The sequence below is a fragment of the Fundulus heteroclitus genome, chromosome 22, assembly GCF_011125445.2.
Source record: "Fundulus heteroclitus isolate FHET01 chromosome 22, MU-UCD_Fhet_4.1, whole genome shotgun sequence".
Classification (NCBI taxonomy): domain Eukaryota; kingdom Metazoa; phylum Chordata; class Actinopteri; order Cyprinodontiformes; family Fundulidae; genus Fundulus; species Fundulus heteroclitus.
Genome location: NC_046382.1, coordinates 20,639,560 through 20,655,947, shown reverse-complemented (window position 1 = coordinate 20,655,947; position 16,388 = coordinate 20,639,560). Strand labels below are relative to the sequence as shown.

The 16,388-nt window shown below is 40.0% G+C and overlaps 1 protein-coding gene across 1 annotated transcript; it reads right to left on the bottom strand.

Annotated features, from left to right (window-relative positions):
• Window positions 1-1,519: 1,519 nt before the first annotated feature.
• Window positions 1,520-16,348, bottom strand: LOC105937012 (inhibitor of nuclear factor kappa-B kinase subunit alpha). The gene is made up of 22 exons (XM_036126468.1): window positions 16,065-16,348; window positions 13,606-13,758; window positions 13,416-13,510; window positions 13,169-13,286; window positions 13,019-13,088; window positions 12,825-12,913; window positions 12,629-12,718; window positions 12,368-12,492; window positions 10,914-11,021; window positions 10,689-10,824; window positions 10,386-10,586; window positions 8,950-9,052; window positions 6,273-6,396; window positions 6,044-6,195; window positions 5,873-5,934; window positions 5,684-5,793; window positions 5,211-5,260; window positions 4,763-4,871; window positions 4,510-4,657; window positions 4,362-4,414; window positions 2,249-2,348; window positions 1,520-1,838 (listed from the first exon to the last, which is right to left on the bottom strand). The coding sequence occupies exons 2-22, from the start codon at window positions 13,708-13,710 to the stop codon at window positions 1,785-1,787; spliced, it is 2,202 nt and encodes a 733-aa protein (XP_035982361.1). The 5' UTR covers window positions 13,711-13,758; window positions 16,065-16,348; the 3' UTR covers window positions 1,520-1,784.
• Between the last annotated feature and the right edge of the window lie 40 nt (window positions 16,349-16,388).

Genomic DNA, 16,388 nt, shown 5'->3' with positions numbered 1-16,388 from the left:
GATAATCATCACTGCTTCAATTTCTGTTCGGTTAAAAACTACTGCCTTAATGTAGCACTTATTTTTCATCGTTTTTTATGTTATACTCACCTGGGTCTCAAATTTGTAGTTTCACAATCAGAATTGTCCAGCATAAAATCTTTATAGCCAATTAGTTAGGGCCACAATTCTCCCATGGCCATCTGGGGCCCATTATTCAACCTGTATTGGCTGGGTTGCTGCGTCTTTGAAGGGCTAACACATTTTATCATTCCTTCCAGTCAATAAAGGACTGGGTCTGCTGGGAAATATCAAATGTCAAAATATCCCTTTTAAGATTACAGGCTTTTTTTTTTTAAAAAAATAACAAAAATACAAATAAAATCTGGATACATCCTATCCAAAACTGCTCGACTTTTATCATGTCATGTGCGCTGTGCTACTCAACTAAGCATTTATCTAAAGATAACAATAACAGTGCAATGACAGTGCTATAACTTTGTATATGTGGACAAACCCTTAAATGTTTAAAATCACTTTTTAATCTAATTTTGGCTTTTAGTCTTGTTTTAGTTGGCATATAAATCTTGACTTGGCAATATATACTCACTCTACTTTGCAAAATTTGTCCAAATCTATTAGATTAGGCAGACGTTTCCTGTTCACGACCCTTTTCTTCTGCAGCAGGCGAACCCACAGACATTCTGACAAATGTAGTTCTGACCTATTTTTTCTTCTTCTCTTTAACCCAGTCTTTTGTTGATTTGGATGCATGCTGATAAGCAGTATGATGCTGACAAATTCAATTTCTATTCCTCTATAGGTGTCTAGAAGACACCTGAAGGTCAAAATGATCCGAAATTAGAACAGCTCATGACTATCCATATTTCATCAAAAATATTGATGAGTCTTCTTTTTTTTTTTACTCTTCTCCTGACTGATACATTTACAATTAACCCATTTTGACCCTTTTAATCTCCCTGCAAGCTATGATTTTTGTTAGTAGATGCAAATGAGAAAAATCTCACAAAACAATCCAGTAAATATTTCAGATTCAAAACAACTGATGCCTGTGATGGACTGGTGAGGGTGTAACCTGCCTCCTACAGCTCAAAGTGATTACAGGCCTACGTCTACTGTACCTTCCTGTGGATTGGGCCCATACTGCCTGTGGGTTGACATCAACCCCCATGTTGTGTCTGGACCTTCAGTTGGCAGCAAGTCGTTAGGAAAACATGCAAATCACAGATTTGACAGTGGCCTGCGTTCATGACCAGAGGGGAACTATTCAAGGGTAAAATGCCACACCTAAGGTGTCCTCTACGCTCCAAAGTATTATACATGATTTCTTGGGAACTGTTTATTCCTGTTATTATGTCATTCTCATAACCTGCCATTTAGAATTTTATTGACTCCTTTATCTGGCTTTCCTTTAGTGCGTAAACAACTTGCTGAAAATATTAACAGCTGCCTTTAACGGTTTCGCATTCTCGGAGAAAAAGAGAGAGATGAGTCAAAAATAACCTAAACAGAGGCAAACTGCAGCATGGTTTCAACATTTATAAAAATGTATTCACATTCCGTTACACACAATTTTGTCAATCGATATCAGAAAAATAAATACGTTGTTAACATCGTGTGTGCATAATATGTTTGACTTAAAACATGCATAGCTTACTTTGCCATTAAGCCTCATATATTATCGTCTCAAAGCATTCATGTAAATTACACAATTTGAAAAGGTAAAGGTGTCCGACAGTTTTAGCTCTAGGAAAGGCACTCATTCTTTGCAAAGCTCTTCGGAGCTACTGAGACTCAACGTTGTTTTCTCCGAACTGAATCCAGCTCCAGTCTTGATCCTGTGGAGAAAGAAAAACTGTTCAAACGGCCCAAACACCAACCTTTCACTTGGGTTAACACTCTTTTTCAAATTCAGATGTGCATATCTTCTTTTGTTTCAAAGAATCACTTCAAAATTTGAGATTTTACACAAAAAGGTACATTTAAAAAGTTGGTTGTTCGAATGTACTTTATTAAATGAGACGGATGCCTTCTTGCACTGTGACTTAAAAGTATTAAATAAGTAAAAAAGTAACTTCAACTAATCTGAGATCAGATGTTTGCGTATTTTTTATGTAATATTCATAAACTGATAGGCTGAAAGAAGCAGGCTACGGAAAGAAATCATCTGCCTAATTTATTTAACCAGCCAATTTGCCTACCTGCAGTGTTTTTTTTTAGCGGAATGATTGGCTACTTCATACTGTACCATAACACTTTGCTTCAACTCTTGGCTGGCGTCTTGCATCAGGGAGGTAAGATGATTCAGATATTGCTGATTTTCATCCAGTAGCTGTTGAACTGTTTCACTGAAAAAGACAAGAGACTCTGAATCTGCAACATGTCTTCCACTCATTAGTAATTAAAGCAACATCTCTTATTCAGCAAGGCTAAACCTATACTTAGATTTGTGAAATAATAATAATAATAATAATAATAATAATAATAATAATAATAATAATAATAATAATAATAATAATAATAATAATAAACAGGCTCCACATTAAAGAAATCTTCAAAACAGGATACTACCCTCCACAGTTATTAAATGAATCATCTACTGTACTAATGTATTCTTACTAAAACATGTTCAAAATCAAATTTCTAAATAAATGTATTTGGTATTCCTCACTTATGCACTCTTTTGATATAATCTGTTTCTGTGTTGATTTGGACATTTGTTTTGGATCTTTTTCCTGCTAAAATGCTTCGTTCAGTTTTCTGACAGAGGCTAAAACCTTTTAATAAAAACTTCCTTGATTCGATGCACTCTAGCTAGGTTCCCAGGTCGTTTAGAAGAGACAACATCCTGCAGCATCATGGATCCTCCACCATACCCAAGTGTGGGCGTGAGGTATTTTCCAAGTATTCCTTCACTGCATCATGTGAAACCCACAAAGATTTTTTTTTTTACCAAAAATACTCAATCTTAGCTTCATCTGACCAAAGCTCAGCGTTCAAGGTAAAGTCTAACTCGTGTAGTCAAAAATAACCTCACGTTTACGTTTGTAAGGGTGGGACACAAAGGGCTTCTTTTTGGCGTGCCTCTGAAACAACTAATTCAAGAATCAAGAATATTTTATCGTCACCATGTGTTGCCATGGTGACATTCCCTTTGAGGCAGACACAGGCTTAGGATGTACATGGATTCCAAGACTTAGTATTTACAGGAGTTTTTCTTTTTTTTTCTTTTTTGCATCAAAGCATGCACGTTTATATCAGAGTCCAAGAGGTCTGACGTCAGTCCCTTTACAAACGATATGAACTGCTGGGATGTTACATGAAATAATCCTTCCTTCAATGAATTTAAAGTAATGAAGCAATTTTAGTGGAAAATGTTCAGTTCGATATTCCAGAAAATAAGTGGGGGGAAATAGGTATTAACAGTAGTGTGATTGTAGCATACGATGAACCACAAACTTCCCAGCAGGGGGCGACAGCGCTCACAGATCTTGGAAAGTTTTAGTTCTGCATTTGATGCTTCTGAAACCTCTACCAGATGGAAGTGGGTCAAACAGTGCATTGCTCGGATTTGGTGGCATGAGTGGTTCCTCCCTATTAGCAGCTAGGTAGCGTTTAATCATGGTTATGATGCCATTCTTGTTACACATTCTACCTAACCTCCCATATCGACCTCCTGCCTGTGATTTGTGACAAGTTAAACTCAGGCTCTTGTTCAGCCTTGTTTGCCACAGCATCGGTTGTTTTAAACATTTTCTCATTATTCACCTGGGTGTACTTGTGGGCAGGTTTGGGTGATCAGCGATTTGTTTAAGCCATTCCTGACTTATAGAAAAAAAAAAGAAAAAAACGCACATCTGGCTAATATGTAAGGTATGTTCACTTGTCTCATCCATTTTGAAAAGCAGATGGGAGAAAAAGGCGTCAGTGGTTTGTCATATTTCTACCCAGGGAAATAGGAAGTGGATTGCTTACTGCTCAAAACGCCCGGATTATCTAAATAGCAGATATCCAATCAAAACAGTCATACAAACAATTATGATACCTTTGGATTTTGTCAAAAACATCTATGTATTATTGTGGGATTTTCCCCCCACAGTGAACAAATGTACAAAATATAACGCTAATATGTTTTTTTTTTTTTTTCAAAATTTATAAGATGAAATTCTGCTAAGGCTCAAAAAGATGATTTAACTTTAAGGACGTTTACACACTTTTACCAGGGGTGTTCTGTGTGGAGAGCTCTATATTAAGTAATTAAAAGAAGAAATCAGCCATATGAAGATTAAACGCAGTTTGCATTTAAGGCACATATGCAACACAATACCAGCACAGTGAGGTGAGCATTTACCAGATCCTACCTGTCACTTGGCTGCTTTTGTTTAAGTGACGACAGCTGAGCGTTGCTCTGAGCCTGCGGACAGAACCAGGCACCTTGTTAGCTCCGAAGCTTTGCGACAACTTCCTACAGAGGAATATGCTCTCTAGCACTCTTCACGACACACATACGCAGGCAATCTTTAGAAGGAACCAGAACTCCTTTTGTCTCTTTATTTGCATGTGCATCACTTCAGCCTCCGCAGCTTTGATGTCCACAACGGCCTTTTCCAATTTAGGGAACAAATCCACGATACGCTGCTTACACATCAGGATTGCACTTGCACAAAAAAAAAAACGAGAACACAGAAATGTAATAAAATGACACTTAAGTTGCATTGAGCTATACGTGTCTATAAATGTGTTAAACCTGTGAATAAATTACCTTAGATGCGTGTAGAGGTCCTTTAACACTCTGTCCTGATTCTGAACCGTCTGCAGTATTGTCCGCACCATGTCTGAGCTGTCACTGTAGCCATGTGGAGGGTCATTACCTGCAGAAAACATACCTTTTGGGAATTGTTCATGAACTACATTCACACACAGATCTGTGATTATTATGTAAATCTACTAATCCAACTGGTTTCCTTAAGTCACAGAAATGCAGAGAGCTTTAATCTCCAAATCATTCTGCAAGTAAATACAGGTGCACCTTAAGGCATTAGAATCATTAGAATATCATCAAAATTGTATTTCTTACAGTAATTCAATTCAAAAAGTGTAATTACAGACAATCTGATGTTGAAAGTGTTTATTTCTGATAAATGTGATGGTAATGTCTTAATATCTGAATTTGAACGTGTTGAATTGACCCCTTTAACTGTTGTACTCACTTTTGCATTTAGTTTTCAGTTGCTTGTAGAGCTCAACTGCCTTTTTTTCACTGAAAAAGAGACAAAGAGTTAACAAGCGAACACTATTCTTATAATCTGTGCCTTCATTTTCATTGCTTTGCCACAACAATTAGACAAAGCTGCTCACACTGAAGTTGACCGAATCACCACTTTTTTGTTCTTTTTTTTCTATCTACATTTTATTCCTACTTGTTTTTATTCTGTTTTATTTTGCTATATGTTAATCATGTAAAGCACTTTGCATTGTCTTTGTACTGAATTGCGCTATATAAATAAATTTGCCTTGCCTTGCCTTGCCTTGCCACACTACAACGTTTTGCTGAAAAGCTCTTTCTGAGCCAAAATCTTTGGATTAAACAATTAAGGTTAAGAGTCAATTAGAGACGAGAAAGAATATGTTCAATAAACCCCTGCAAAACATCAATAGCTAAAAAAAAAAAAAGATTACTCACAACTTTTCCATCATGTCTCCTTGTCTCCTGGCAAACGGACTCCTCTGCAGCTCCACAATTTCCGAGTGTAGCGCCAAGATTTCTTCGTCAAGACTCGACACATTTGCAACCTGCAGCAGGAAATACGCCTTTACTTTCTTTACAGTGCTGTAATGTAATGTGTAGCCATGATGCTTACAGATCCCCTACCTGCGCCAACCCTTCAGCCCTCTGTTCATTTTCCTGCCATGCCCGCTGCATCTTCTCCGAGGCTTCGCGAAAAAAAAACAAAAAACACACACACACACACAGCAGGACGTTCACTTGGGTTTTCAGGGAAACAGTCGTACGCATGGCAGGAAAGAAGGAACAGCCACTCACAGACGCCGCTGTTGCTCTGCTCGGTGTATTGCTCGAGATCCTGCTGGATGCTGGTTTTGAAGATAGCTAGCTTGGCGTGGAGGTGCTGCGAATAGGAGAAGAGGCGGTGCTTGAACTGCGTTAAGGTGGTGTTGTAGCGCAGCAAGCTTAGCCTACAGAGAGATGAAGGCAAGGTGAGGAAGTCGGCATGGGTGGGTGTATTTTGCTCTTTGGGTTTTGAGGCTCTTACATGGCAGCTCTCTGGCCCTGGTACAGGCGAAGGTAGTCCTCCTTCAGACCACATATGTAGCTGAGGGCTTCCCCCCACACCTTTCTAAGGGCAGACAGGGGCAGCTGGGTCTTTGTTTCCCTGACTGAGCATAAAACAAGAGGCATTCAACATAAATTACATCTAATTATTTTGGACCCTGCATTCAAAGAGTATATTAGAAATGATCAAAATAACCAACCAAAACAATATTCATAGACCGCCGTTCTTGCACGGCACTGACCCGGGTAAACAAATATTGACATGTAATATTTAAAAAAAAAAAAAAAAATTTTTTATCACTGCCTGAGATTAGATCAGAAAAACGTTTTCCTGTTTTAGGTCAATTGGGATTACTACAGAATGCCAACAATAGTAATAGGTTCGGGCATCATCTGTGTTTCTTAGAAAAACAACTGTCTCTTTTTTTTTAATTTAAGATAATAACAGGCATAAATACTGTCTTTATAAATCTCACAATGTCCTTTTTTTATGGGGGGGGGGGGGAGGATAAAAGACAAATGTTGGCGAAGGCAGCAGCAATAAAAACAAGATGTCCATCAACAGAAACAGAGAAAATTGGTACAAAAATGTATCATGAGTTCTGTTTTTATAAGATTTCAACCCTACCAAAACTGAACTGAAAATAAGGTTAATTTTCTTGAAATGAATGTATTTCTCCTTGATTTGAGCAGGTAAATAAGATGATCTGCCAATGTAATGAGTTTGTTGACCCCTAAAATAAGATAATTAGATATATTGCACTTAAAATAAGATGAAGTTGATGAGTTGTTTGTGTTTTAAGTGCCATTGGCAGATAATCTCATATAACTTCTCAAATAAAGGACAAACACACTAATCTCAAGAGAAATGTACTTATTTTCAGTTCCATTTTTGCAGTGAATAACCAAACGTTTTGGATCATCCAGTCTTCTATAAGACCTTCTCGTATTTTAGTTGAATTACAGATGTCGATGTGTAATAAAGGCGTGTAGAGCAGCTGACAGCATGTGGAGTTTTTACAGTTTACATGTTTTTTATTGTCAGCTGATGCGGAGCCTTGGAAAGTCACATGTTACCTCATCTCCTTTTAGTTCTCTCATTACACGCCTCTCCAGCTGCATAAACCGAGCAAGAATTTTATCAGTAACAAAATATAATAACTTTAAGGGTTGTCACGGTAATTTTCAAACTCGACACCAGCACTAAACGGCACATTTTTTGAAGGCATAAGGTTATTTTTGGTTAAGAGCAAAAAATAATTTACAATATCACAAACTTAACTTTAACTTCTATAATAAGCGTAAAACAAATAAATAGGGGACAAGTTAGTTCTGATTTAAAATAATGAATAATTTAAGCGTCATTTTCTTATTTGGAAGTGACAAGATTAAATTAATACTATAACTGTTAATCAACTTTATGGAAGTGTGTACCTTTGATTCAGTCATGCAATTATTTAATGTTTATTATAATTTGCTTGTGTACATTTTACCACTGAGGAACAAAGAAAGTATCATTCTTTATTAGAGCTGGGCCATATGGCTAAAAAATAAAATCTCCAATTTTATTAGACCAAATCCAATTAATTGATTTATTTCTTCATTTTTGTTTCAGGAAAAGAAACTAAAAGAAAATTTTCAAAAAACCTGCTTTTAAACCAAGCATTTAGTCTGAGAGTTGTCCTGAATTTAAAGTGCAACTAAATACAAGCTGTGAAACATTGCTTGTAAACCAAGATGGCGGTCCTGCCATAGTAAACAATGAAAATATGAGAAAATATTTGCTGCATTACACAATGAGCTAAGAACAGGCTTCACTTCACTTGGGTAACTTCAAACTAACTTTAAAAATGTAAACAAATACATTGTAGTGTCTGATCTTAAGGTAAAAGAAAGTTTGCTCTTTACAATGATTTTGACAACATATTTTCCTAAACATATATTCAGCATTGTTGCTGTTCTCTTCATGGAAGCCCAGTGACTGCACTGGCAAAATAAAATCCAGATTTTCCAAAAATGAAATCTTAAAAAATTGTAAATTCAAATTAATCGATTAAATTGATGTATCACCCTGCCCTATTATTTATTTAGAAAAACAAACAAACACAGATCTGATGCATATACAGCATTTTTTTTTACAGCGTAAACAAGGATCTGGTCCAAGCAAATATATATTCACCCACCTTCCTGTACAACTTCTGCTTTTCTAGTCATTTACAACATATTTTACATTACATTTTCTTTAGTGATGAACAGCAGCAAAGTACGTTCCTGCTTTTTTCTGCTCTGACCGTAAGCTTCAGCCTGGCTCCACCGTAACCTGTTAATATTGGCAACATTTGCCTCCGATACCTTGGAGACAAACTCATTAGCAGACTGAGCCTGAGGCTTTGACTTCCTTCATGTAAATCTCCCAGAACACATGCCCATAGCAGGTCTGAACGAGGCCTTTTTAACTTTTTAACTAAGTAAGCTTTACACATTTTACACTAGGAATTTCTGAAAATTAACAATTAAAAAAGAACATTCAAAAATTGCATTGGCATCCTCAAAATTACATTTTCTCTGACATGTACAATGCCTACATGCTCTAGAAATTCAAAAAGAAAGCCGTTTGTTGATCATTTTAAAGCTGAGAATAGAGAAAGACGCCTTACCAATAAAGTTAACGCTGTCTGGCAGGGGTCTGGCAGTCAGTGGTCCTGAATACTTGGTGAGGCTCTTATCAAACAGGAACACTATGGAGGTGTCCCACCCACGCTAAAAGTGCCAAAAAAATAAAAAAAAGGTTAAAAAGAGTAGATCAGGAACACAAAAGCCTGATGGAAGCCTATTATTAGTTTCTGATAGACTAACAATTTAAAATGACACTCCCAGCATAGTCTGGAGGCGAACAGATCAACGGTACATAAAGATCACAATGTGATACGTACTTCAGTCCGCTTCAGCCAAGAGCAACAAAGAAAACGTGCCCACTATAGAAGTGGCAGGAGATTTTGGGTTGATTTGCTTGGATGGATAGATGACGCCACAATAAAACCACTGGAGAAAGGCCAAATTTGTTGTTTAGGAATTTTTAGCTAAGACTGTACAGACATTAGAGATTAAAAAAAGGGTTTTAATTAATTTCTAGATGTTTTGATATTTTTGACAAACCAGGATACGAGATGTAGCTGTAGCTCCATAAAAGCGCAGCTGTTAGGGGAATCCCCACTGGTCAGGCGGGCTGGTTAGCACTGTACCGGTGTGTGGTCTGTTAAATACGCTGTTGCCAAGTCCGCTTATTACAGACGGCTTTGGGTTTCTTTTTTTTTGTAAGGTTGCTTGTAAATTCCACGAGTCGCGGTTTTTTTGGGCTTGTTTATAAAAGTGAAGTTGCCTTTTTTGGCTCTAAATAAGCGACGCTAACCAGTTATAAAGAGACCCGCTTGTGATGCTGCGCTATAAACACTGTGAGTCTAAAAATCGCTCCTCCTCTCCACATTCACGCACTCCTACCCATAGACAAAACTTCCTGCGTCGCCGCCATGTCGGCTGGGGCTTTTCTACTCTAGGCTGGTACAGAGGCACCGGGGAACGGCCCAACCAGCACGGCCGTAATCCCGGAGGATCTCTCATTCACCCCTAGTGCATTTGTTCGGTCCCGAAACCAAAACCCTGACCCTCGCTCTACCTGGATGAGAAACAACTAATGCTCCCAAATAGCCAAATAGCCAGAGTTTAGCAATAGCTGGGAGTCTTCACAGCTTTGCTTTGGTGTCACTTTTGAGCGGTGTGCAGCAGGACGATGCGCTGGACGCTTAGATCTGGTATAAGACGACGCCGCGTTCGCTCGCTCCCATATATTTTAGTTACGAACCCACGTAGAGTTACACCCCTCGTTTCCCCGCTTACTTTATGTCCACTGCTTTGTTTGTGGCTGCAGACTAATCGCATGCCTTCATGCTTTTTTTTTTTTTTTTTTTTAAACCGCAACCATCCACAAAAACAAACATACATTTAGGACAATCTTTCCGACTTTTTAAAACATGCAGCTAAAGAAAGCGGTGGTCATTTGCCACCGCTTTATGTCTGACCTATCTGCGTCACATACCAAGCCGTCTGGCAGACACTGGACGGGCGCGCAGCGTGGGTCTAGGGAGTTTCCCGTCTCCAGCAGCAGCTCCTGACTCTCCGGGGAGATGTGCGCCTGGGTCTGAGCCTCCAGGCGCAGCTGCAGGGACAGAAAGCTCTCCTCGACGCCCAAAACCATGGAGTGCAGCTGGGCCGACGTCATGTCCAAGACATGCATGACCTGGACCAGAACAAGCGCAATAATCCTTGTTAGAGGCTTGCTTCGCTGTAGAAGATAAGATAAACTACTTCAGAGAGGAGAAAACAAACGAAATGTTTCAACCTTCATGTTGAGAAGGTTCTCCAGCAGGGCGAAGCAGCGTGGCTTGTTTGTTTTCGGATCAGAACCCCCGCCACGGGAAGCAGGGTCCCACAGTAAGAGCATCTGAAGCAAACACTCGACTGGCTCCAGCAGCGGCCTGGTGACACAGACAGCCACAAACGCTAGTTTCTTACAGCGAGGTCGTCTTCACCGGTAAGCTCTGAAGAAGCGCACTCCTCTCCTTACTTGCTGAGGTTGTTGGGATATGACAGGTGTGGCGAGAACCGAATTTCTCCATTCATGTCCTCCACAGCCATGATGTCTTTAGGGCCTTTGTTCTTGACTTTGTTTATCCTGCAAAAAAAAAAAAAAAAAAGTGAATAATAATAAGAAAAAAAGAAGAACCTTGATCCCTCAAAATATTAAAAAGGAACAAATATTTATGACTCTTCAGTGGTGGTGGCGTCATTATTTTCAGTTCATCCGCTTTCTGGAAGCTTCGATTTGGTGAAATGTTTGACTACTTCGCGTTCAGAAATAAGATGTGGGGAAAAAAACAATTCCAAAGCTCCCAAGGGTCACCATTGCTAAACTGCTAAGGCTGAATTCAGAGCTTTCCTCGTCAGAAATAAAACTTAACAGGTTTGTTTAGTGGTAGAAGAGCGAGGCAAGAGTCTGATCCCCGCTTTAACCGGCTGCAAAAGAGACCAGGAAGTAGATCAAGCAACTTGTGGAAGCGCGTTCTAGCCTCAAAGAAGTCGGCTCCGCATCGAATGGCGACAATTGGCCGCGTCCGATACTGCGATCCAATGCTTTCTTCTGGTTATCCTCATGCAGGGTAACTCCTGCCCCGCCCGGCCACACTGAATGGCTTTCATATGTCATGTCTCGTCTCATCCTTGAAACGAGTTATTACTCTGTCCAGAATCAGAGAGTTACATTTAATAACATTTATGTTTTATAAACATTCATTTACTACCCCATGTTGTGGATATTTACTTACAAGCTAGTTCAGGTCTCCTATACAATACTCATATATATGAAAACATTTGATGAAAAGTAAGAAATATAAATTAGATTGGTACCTATTAAATGAAAAAAAAAATCAAATAACTACACAATTTCAGTAAATTAATTCAAAAAGTGAAGCTCATCACACAGCCTAATAAAACTAAAGGACCACTTTTTTCCAGTTAACGGTCTGGGATATAGATCCGGTCAGTTATGATGCAGAGGAGGTTGTTAATCAGAATCAGACTCTTATTGAAATGAACAGCAGGCGCACAAAAAGGACAACGAGGAAACAGGAATCATTTTACAGGACGAGGCCGCAGACACTGAGCCCTCCTCGTGTTTTCTGACTGCTTTTCCCTAGTCTTGCATACGGTTAGAGTCACCGTCACCACTTGCACAGACAGTCCAGCTCCGCTGTATGTGTGCCCATTGCTTTAAGGCTTGCTGTGTCTCTCAGCAAAGTCTCAACACAACTTTCTGTTCATAAGCTGTGCAAAGCAAACATCTAACGGGATGACCTTCGCTTGGTTGGCTACACTGGATGAAACGGTGGAAAAGGTCCAGACATTATGACTGAAACTAATGGGCTTGCTGAGTCGCAGTTGTGCTCTGGAGTGAACAGCTCCAACTTGGAAGTGACCTAAGTTCATTAATTTGAAGGCGGGGCGATTGTATTGTTGGCTTACCACTGCACCGGCTGCATGTTGTGCAGAAATGGACGAAAACCGCAAATGCATTCAAAAATGACCGTCCCAAAGCTCCAGTAGTCCACGGTCACAGTGTACGGCTTACTCTCAAACAGCTCCGGCGCCTGCCACACAAACACACACGCACACACACACACACACACACACACAAACAAACACAAGAGGTTAAAGCTTCTTTAAGATTCCTGACTAGAAATATCATCTGCCTAGACATAAGCCACTGGCGTAAAACGTTCTTACCAGGTACTGAAGAGTCCCAACAAAGGATGTACAAAGACTGCCTTGATCCAGATCTTTTGCATACCCCAGGTCTATGATTTTATGGACAAGCTGCAGAAAAGAAACAACAAAAAACCCGTTCACACAGCAAAACACTGAGTAAAAGTCTCACGTTACGCTACAGACAAAACGCGTGCGTCAAAGGAAACTTGCTTACCTTCCCGTCGATCTCTTGCAGCACTATGTTCTCGGGTTTTAGGTCTCTGTGGATGATCTTGTTTTCGTGAAGATACTGGATACCAGAGCCTTTTTGTTTTGCGAGATAAAGAGAAATTTTTTTTACATATATTCTGGTTCAACGTGTGATTTTAGTGAGCTTTCAGTCAAAGTGAAGGCAGATGGAAACCGCACCAATGTCATTGAGCAGCAACAGGACTTCACTCTCCTGCAGTCCACAACAGTTTTCTGGCTTATTCAGCACCTAAATGAATAACTTGATCAGTTATGCGCCGCGGTTTAAACGACACTAACTGAGGGTCTTATAAAATAGATATTTGGTACCTTACGCAGGTCTCCTTTGGTGCAGTACTCCATGGCGAGCAGAGGTAGGTCATTGAGAGCAATGGAGGTCACGTCCTCTGGCACTTCTCTGGCCTGAACAACGTTCACATGGTTCAGCCTGTAAAAACAAAAGAAAAGAAGGCATCAAATATGCTGCATTCCTTTGGCAAGTTTGAACTGTGCGGTGCCAATTATTAACAAAAAAACAGGACCAATGGAATTTCCATTTTTACAACGAAACCCTCACTTCCTCATGATCTGAATCTCCCTGCTCCAGCGATCTTTATTTTTCTCACTCAGGTCCAGGCGGCAAAGTTTCACGGCAATCTTCTCGCCCGTCTCCTGCTCCGAGAACAGACGAGGAGTAGAATGTGACAAAGATCTATTTGGGAAATTTTAATTTTCTTTGTCATCTTCGGTACTACGGATGTACTCACATTGTGCTGGTACAGGTAGACGTGCCCGAAGCCTCCCACCCCGAGTCTTTCCTTCATGGTCCAAGAGACGCACAGCTGGCTCCTTTTCAGTGTGGGCCGCTCCATTGTGTGTTTTTGTGCTTTGTATTCTTAACCGTCGCCTTTTAAATATGCCTGTGAATAAATTTGGCAATGACTATTAGGGCTGGGTGTCGATTTGGATTTCCCAAGTAGATTTGATTCAATTCACAAGGACCCGATTCGATTTGATTCACGATTCAGTTTGATTTACGATTCAGCTAAGGATTTCCCGCAGTAGCAATTTTACTTGGATATAAAAGACATTATCTAAAGAACTAAAGCTGCAAATAGTAGAAACTAAATCTAACTTTAATAAAAATATGAATATTTACTTTAGGAATTTAGCCCAATGCAGTTACATTAATCATGTGATTTTATTTAACATGACCTGACCAAAACAGAAGTACAACAATTTAAACAAATTCAAACCACAGCGCAGGCTGCATAAATAACGTGACTACAACAACACTGTAAACTCAAGACGTTCACTTTGATTACTTTGACTCTCTCACTAAGTTTTTGTGCGAATTTGAGTGGTTGCAAAACAAATTAAACTGGATCATAAGACACAATCATACGAATGAATGAATAATTATAAATAAAAGCAAACAACCAGAGATGTAAAAAAAATATTCTGAATTGTCTCAGTGCAATAAAGTCAGGTCAGATAAGTCAGTTTTTTTTTTTGGTAAATGTCAAAGAAGACAAATTCCTGTGAACAATAAACTTAAAGTAAACATCAAGACACAGAAAAAGACCCTAAGCCCTTAATAAAGTGCTAAATAAAATTCTACTTTGTTTTTGATGCATTTTCATCCTGAACTCTGAACTTCTCCTTGTCTTTAACTTTGGTGAGAATGTCACTGTTTATGCTGGAAGGTCACCGCCAAAGAAGCTGGCTGCTTACAGACTGCTCTCACCGAGTTGAAAAAGAGATGGAAAGTTGAGTGGAAGGAAAAAGTGCTAAAGCAACAGGAATAACAGCAGCTTTGAGAGGACAGAGAGTCAAAGCCAGGACGGTCTGGAACCCCAAAGGTTTCTTGGTTTCCTCATCCACGTCACGTCTGTCATCAGGAAGGCTCCGCGGCACCGAAACTTCCTGAGGATTCTTGGGAAGAACAACCTGGACTCCGATCTACTGCTGGCCCTCTGCCTCTCCCCCATTGACGGCCTGCTGACGTCCTGTCTTACCGCACAGGACGGCTGCACTTAGGTGGACACAGAAACGCTTCAGGGGGCAGTGAATATGGCACAGAGGATCACTGGCTGGCCTCTCCCCTCCCAGATGAGCACCTACATCCCTGAGCCGCTGCCTTACAGTGGCCTCTCATCTCTGACAGCGGGGCGGTGCTGCTACTGCTGCTGCTTTTTGCAACGTGTCACAGCACAAGTGTGCCTCTGACGGACGCACCACCAAAAGAAGATGTCCCTCATAGCGCCCTGGACGGGACAAATGGGTGGCGGAGTGCACTGTGTGCAAAGCTGGCACGGTTGTTTCTGTGTACGACAACGGTGCCTTAAAGGTCGGAGGTCCAGAGGGAGGAGCAAATATTTCAAGAGGGCCAAAATTCTAACGTGTTACTCAGAATTGCTGAAGATTGAACAGCTTGCCTTTGCACTGCCCACACAAAATGCAAATTTTAGAGAGGGTTTTCTCTCTGGTGCAGAGTCAGGGGACAGAGGTGAGGAACCGACTTCCTGTTGAGTCACCCTAGGGGATTCTGCTTGTGTAGTATCCTCTCTAAGACAATTCTTGTATATACGTTCACGCTTCTTTATCAAGAAACCAAAAACCGACAACCAGCTCTACACGGCATAGAGGACGGGGAAGAAAAGCGAAAACTGGAGTGAGGCAGCTACTTTTAATTTATTTTATCACAAAGAAAAGAAACGAATAGAGTATTACAGATTTCAGTTCATTTGACCAGACTGAATGTGAGCTGTTGTTGTAGCAGGAACGTTCTCTAATACAGAAGAGTCATTATTTCTCCTTATTTAATTCCAGGGCTTTAACGCAATGACTAATAAAAGCCAGTCTTACATTTATTTATCTATTTATATTTTACGTATGATACAATTATACGTCTTCTTTAAGTAAACAGAGTATAATTAAAGTGTTTCATCACTGTTTTGCCAAATCAAAAGATAGTCACACCCAGCTAAACCCTATTCCACATGCATATAACGAGATAATTAACATGTTACGTTTATTTTGAGTGGTATTGTAAATTACACATGAAATCAGGTTACCTGCGTAGGCTTGGTTTCACCGGGGCTTAACGTTGTAGTACTCAACATTAGTCTCAACAAAGTAAAAATAACTTAAAGGTGTCTTAGTTATTTAAAGCAGCGGGGTTCTTAAAGGTAATGTCAGGCTCCACAGACCTCTTAAAACTCACCTTAGCTCGAGGTCAGAGTCCACCGTTGACAAAGCCCGTGTGTTGTTTGTGTCAGAGCATGATCGTCTCTTCACAGCTGCCTCGCCATGTCCTTTACGTTCAGTTCAGAGTCTGGGAGAGAAGAGACGCAGCCCCGGCCAGACGATCCCTTCACCAGATCACCATGTCCGCAGAGCTAAAGTTTGTGCGGCTCCTCTCATGTTTTTTTGTGTTTTTTTTTTCCTGCAAGGAATTTGCAACGATGACTTCACGTCAGTGCCAAAGTGAAAGTAAAGGGTTGGTACTGTGCGCATGCGTGATCCACAGCGGCAGAACCGTGAGTCT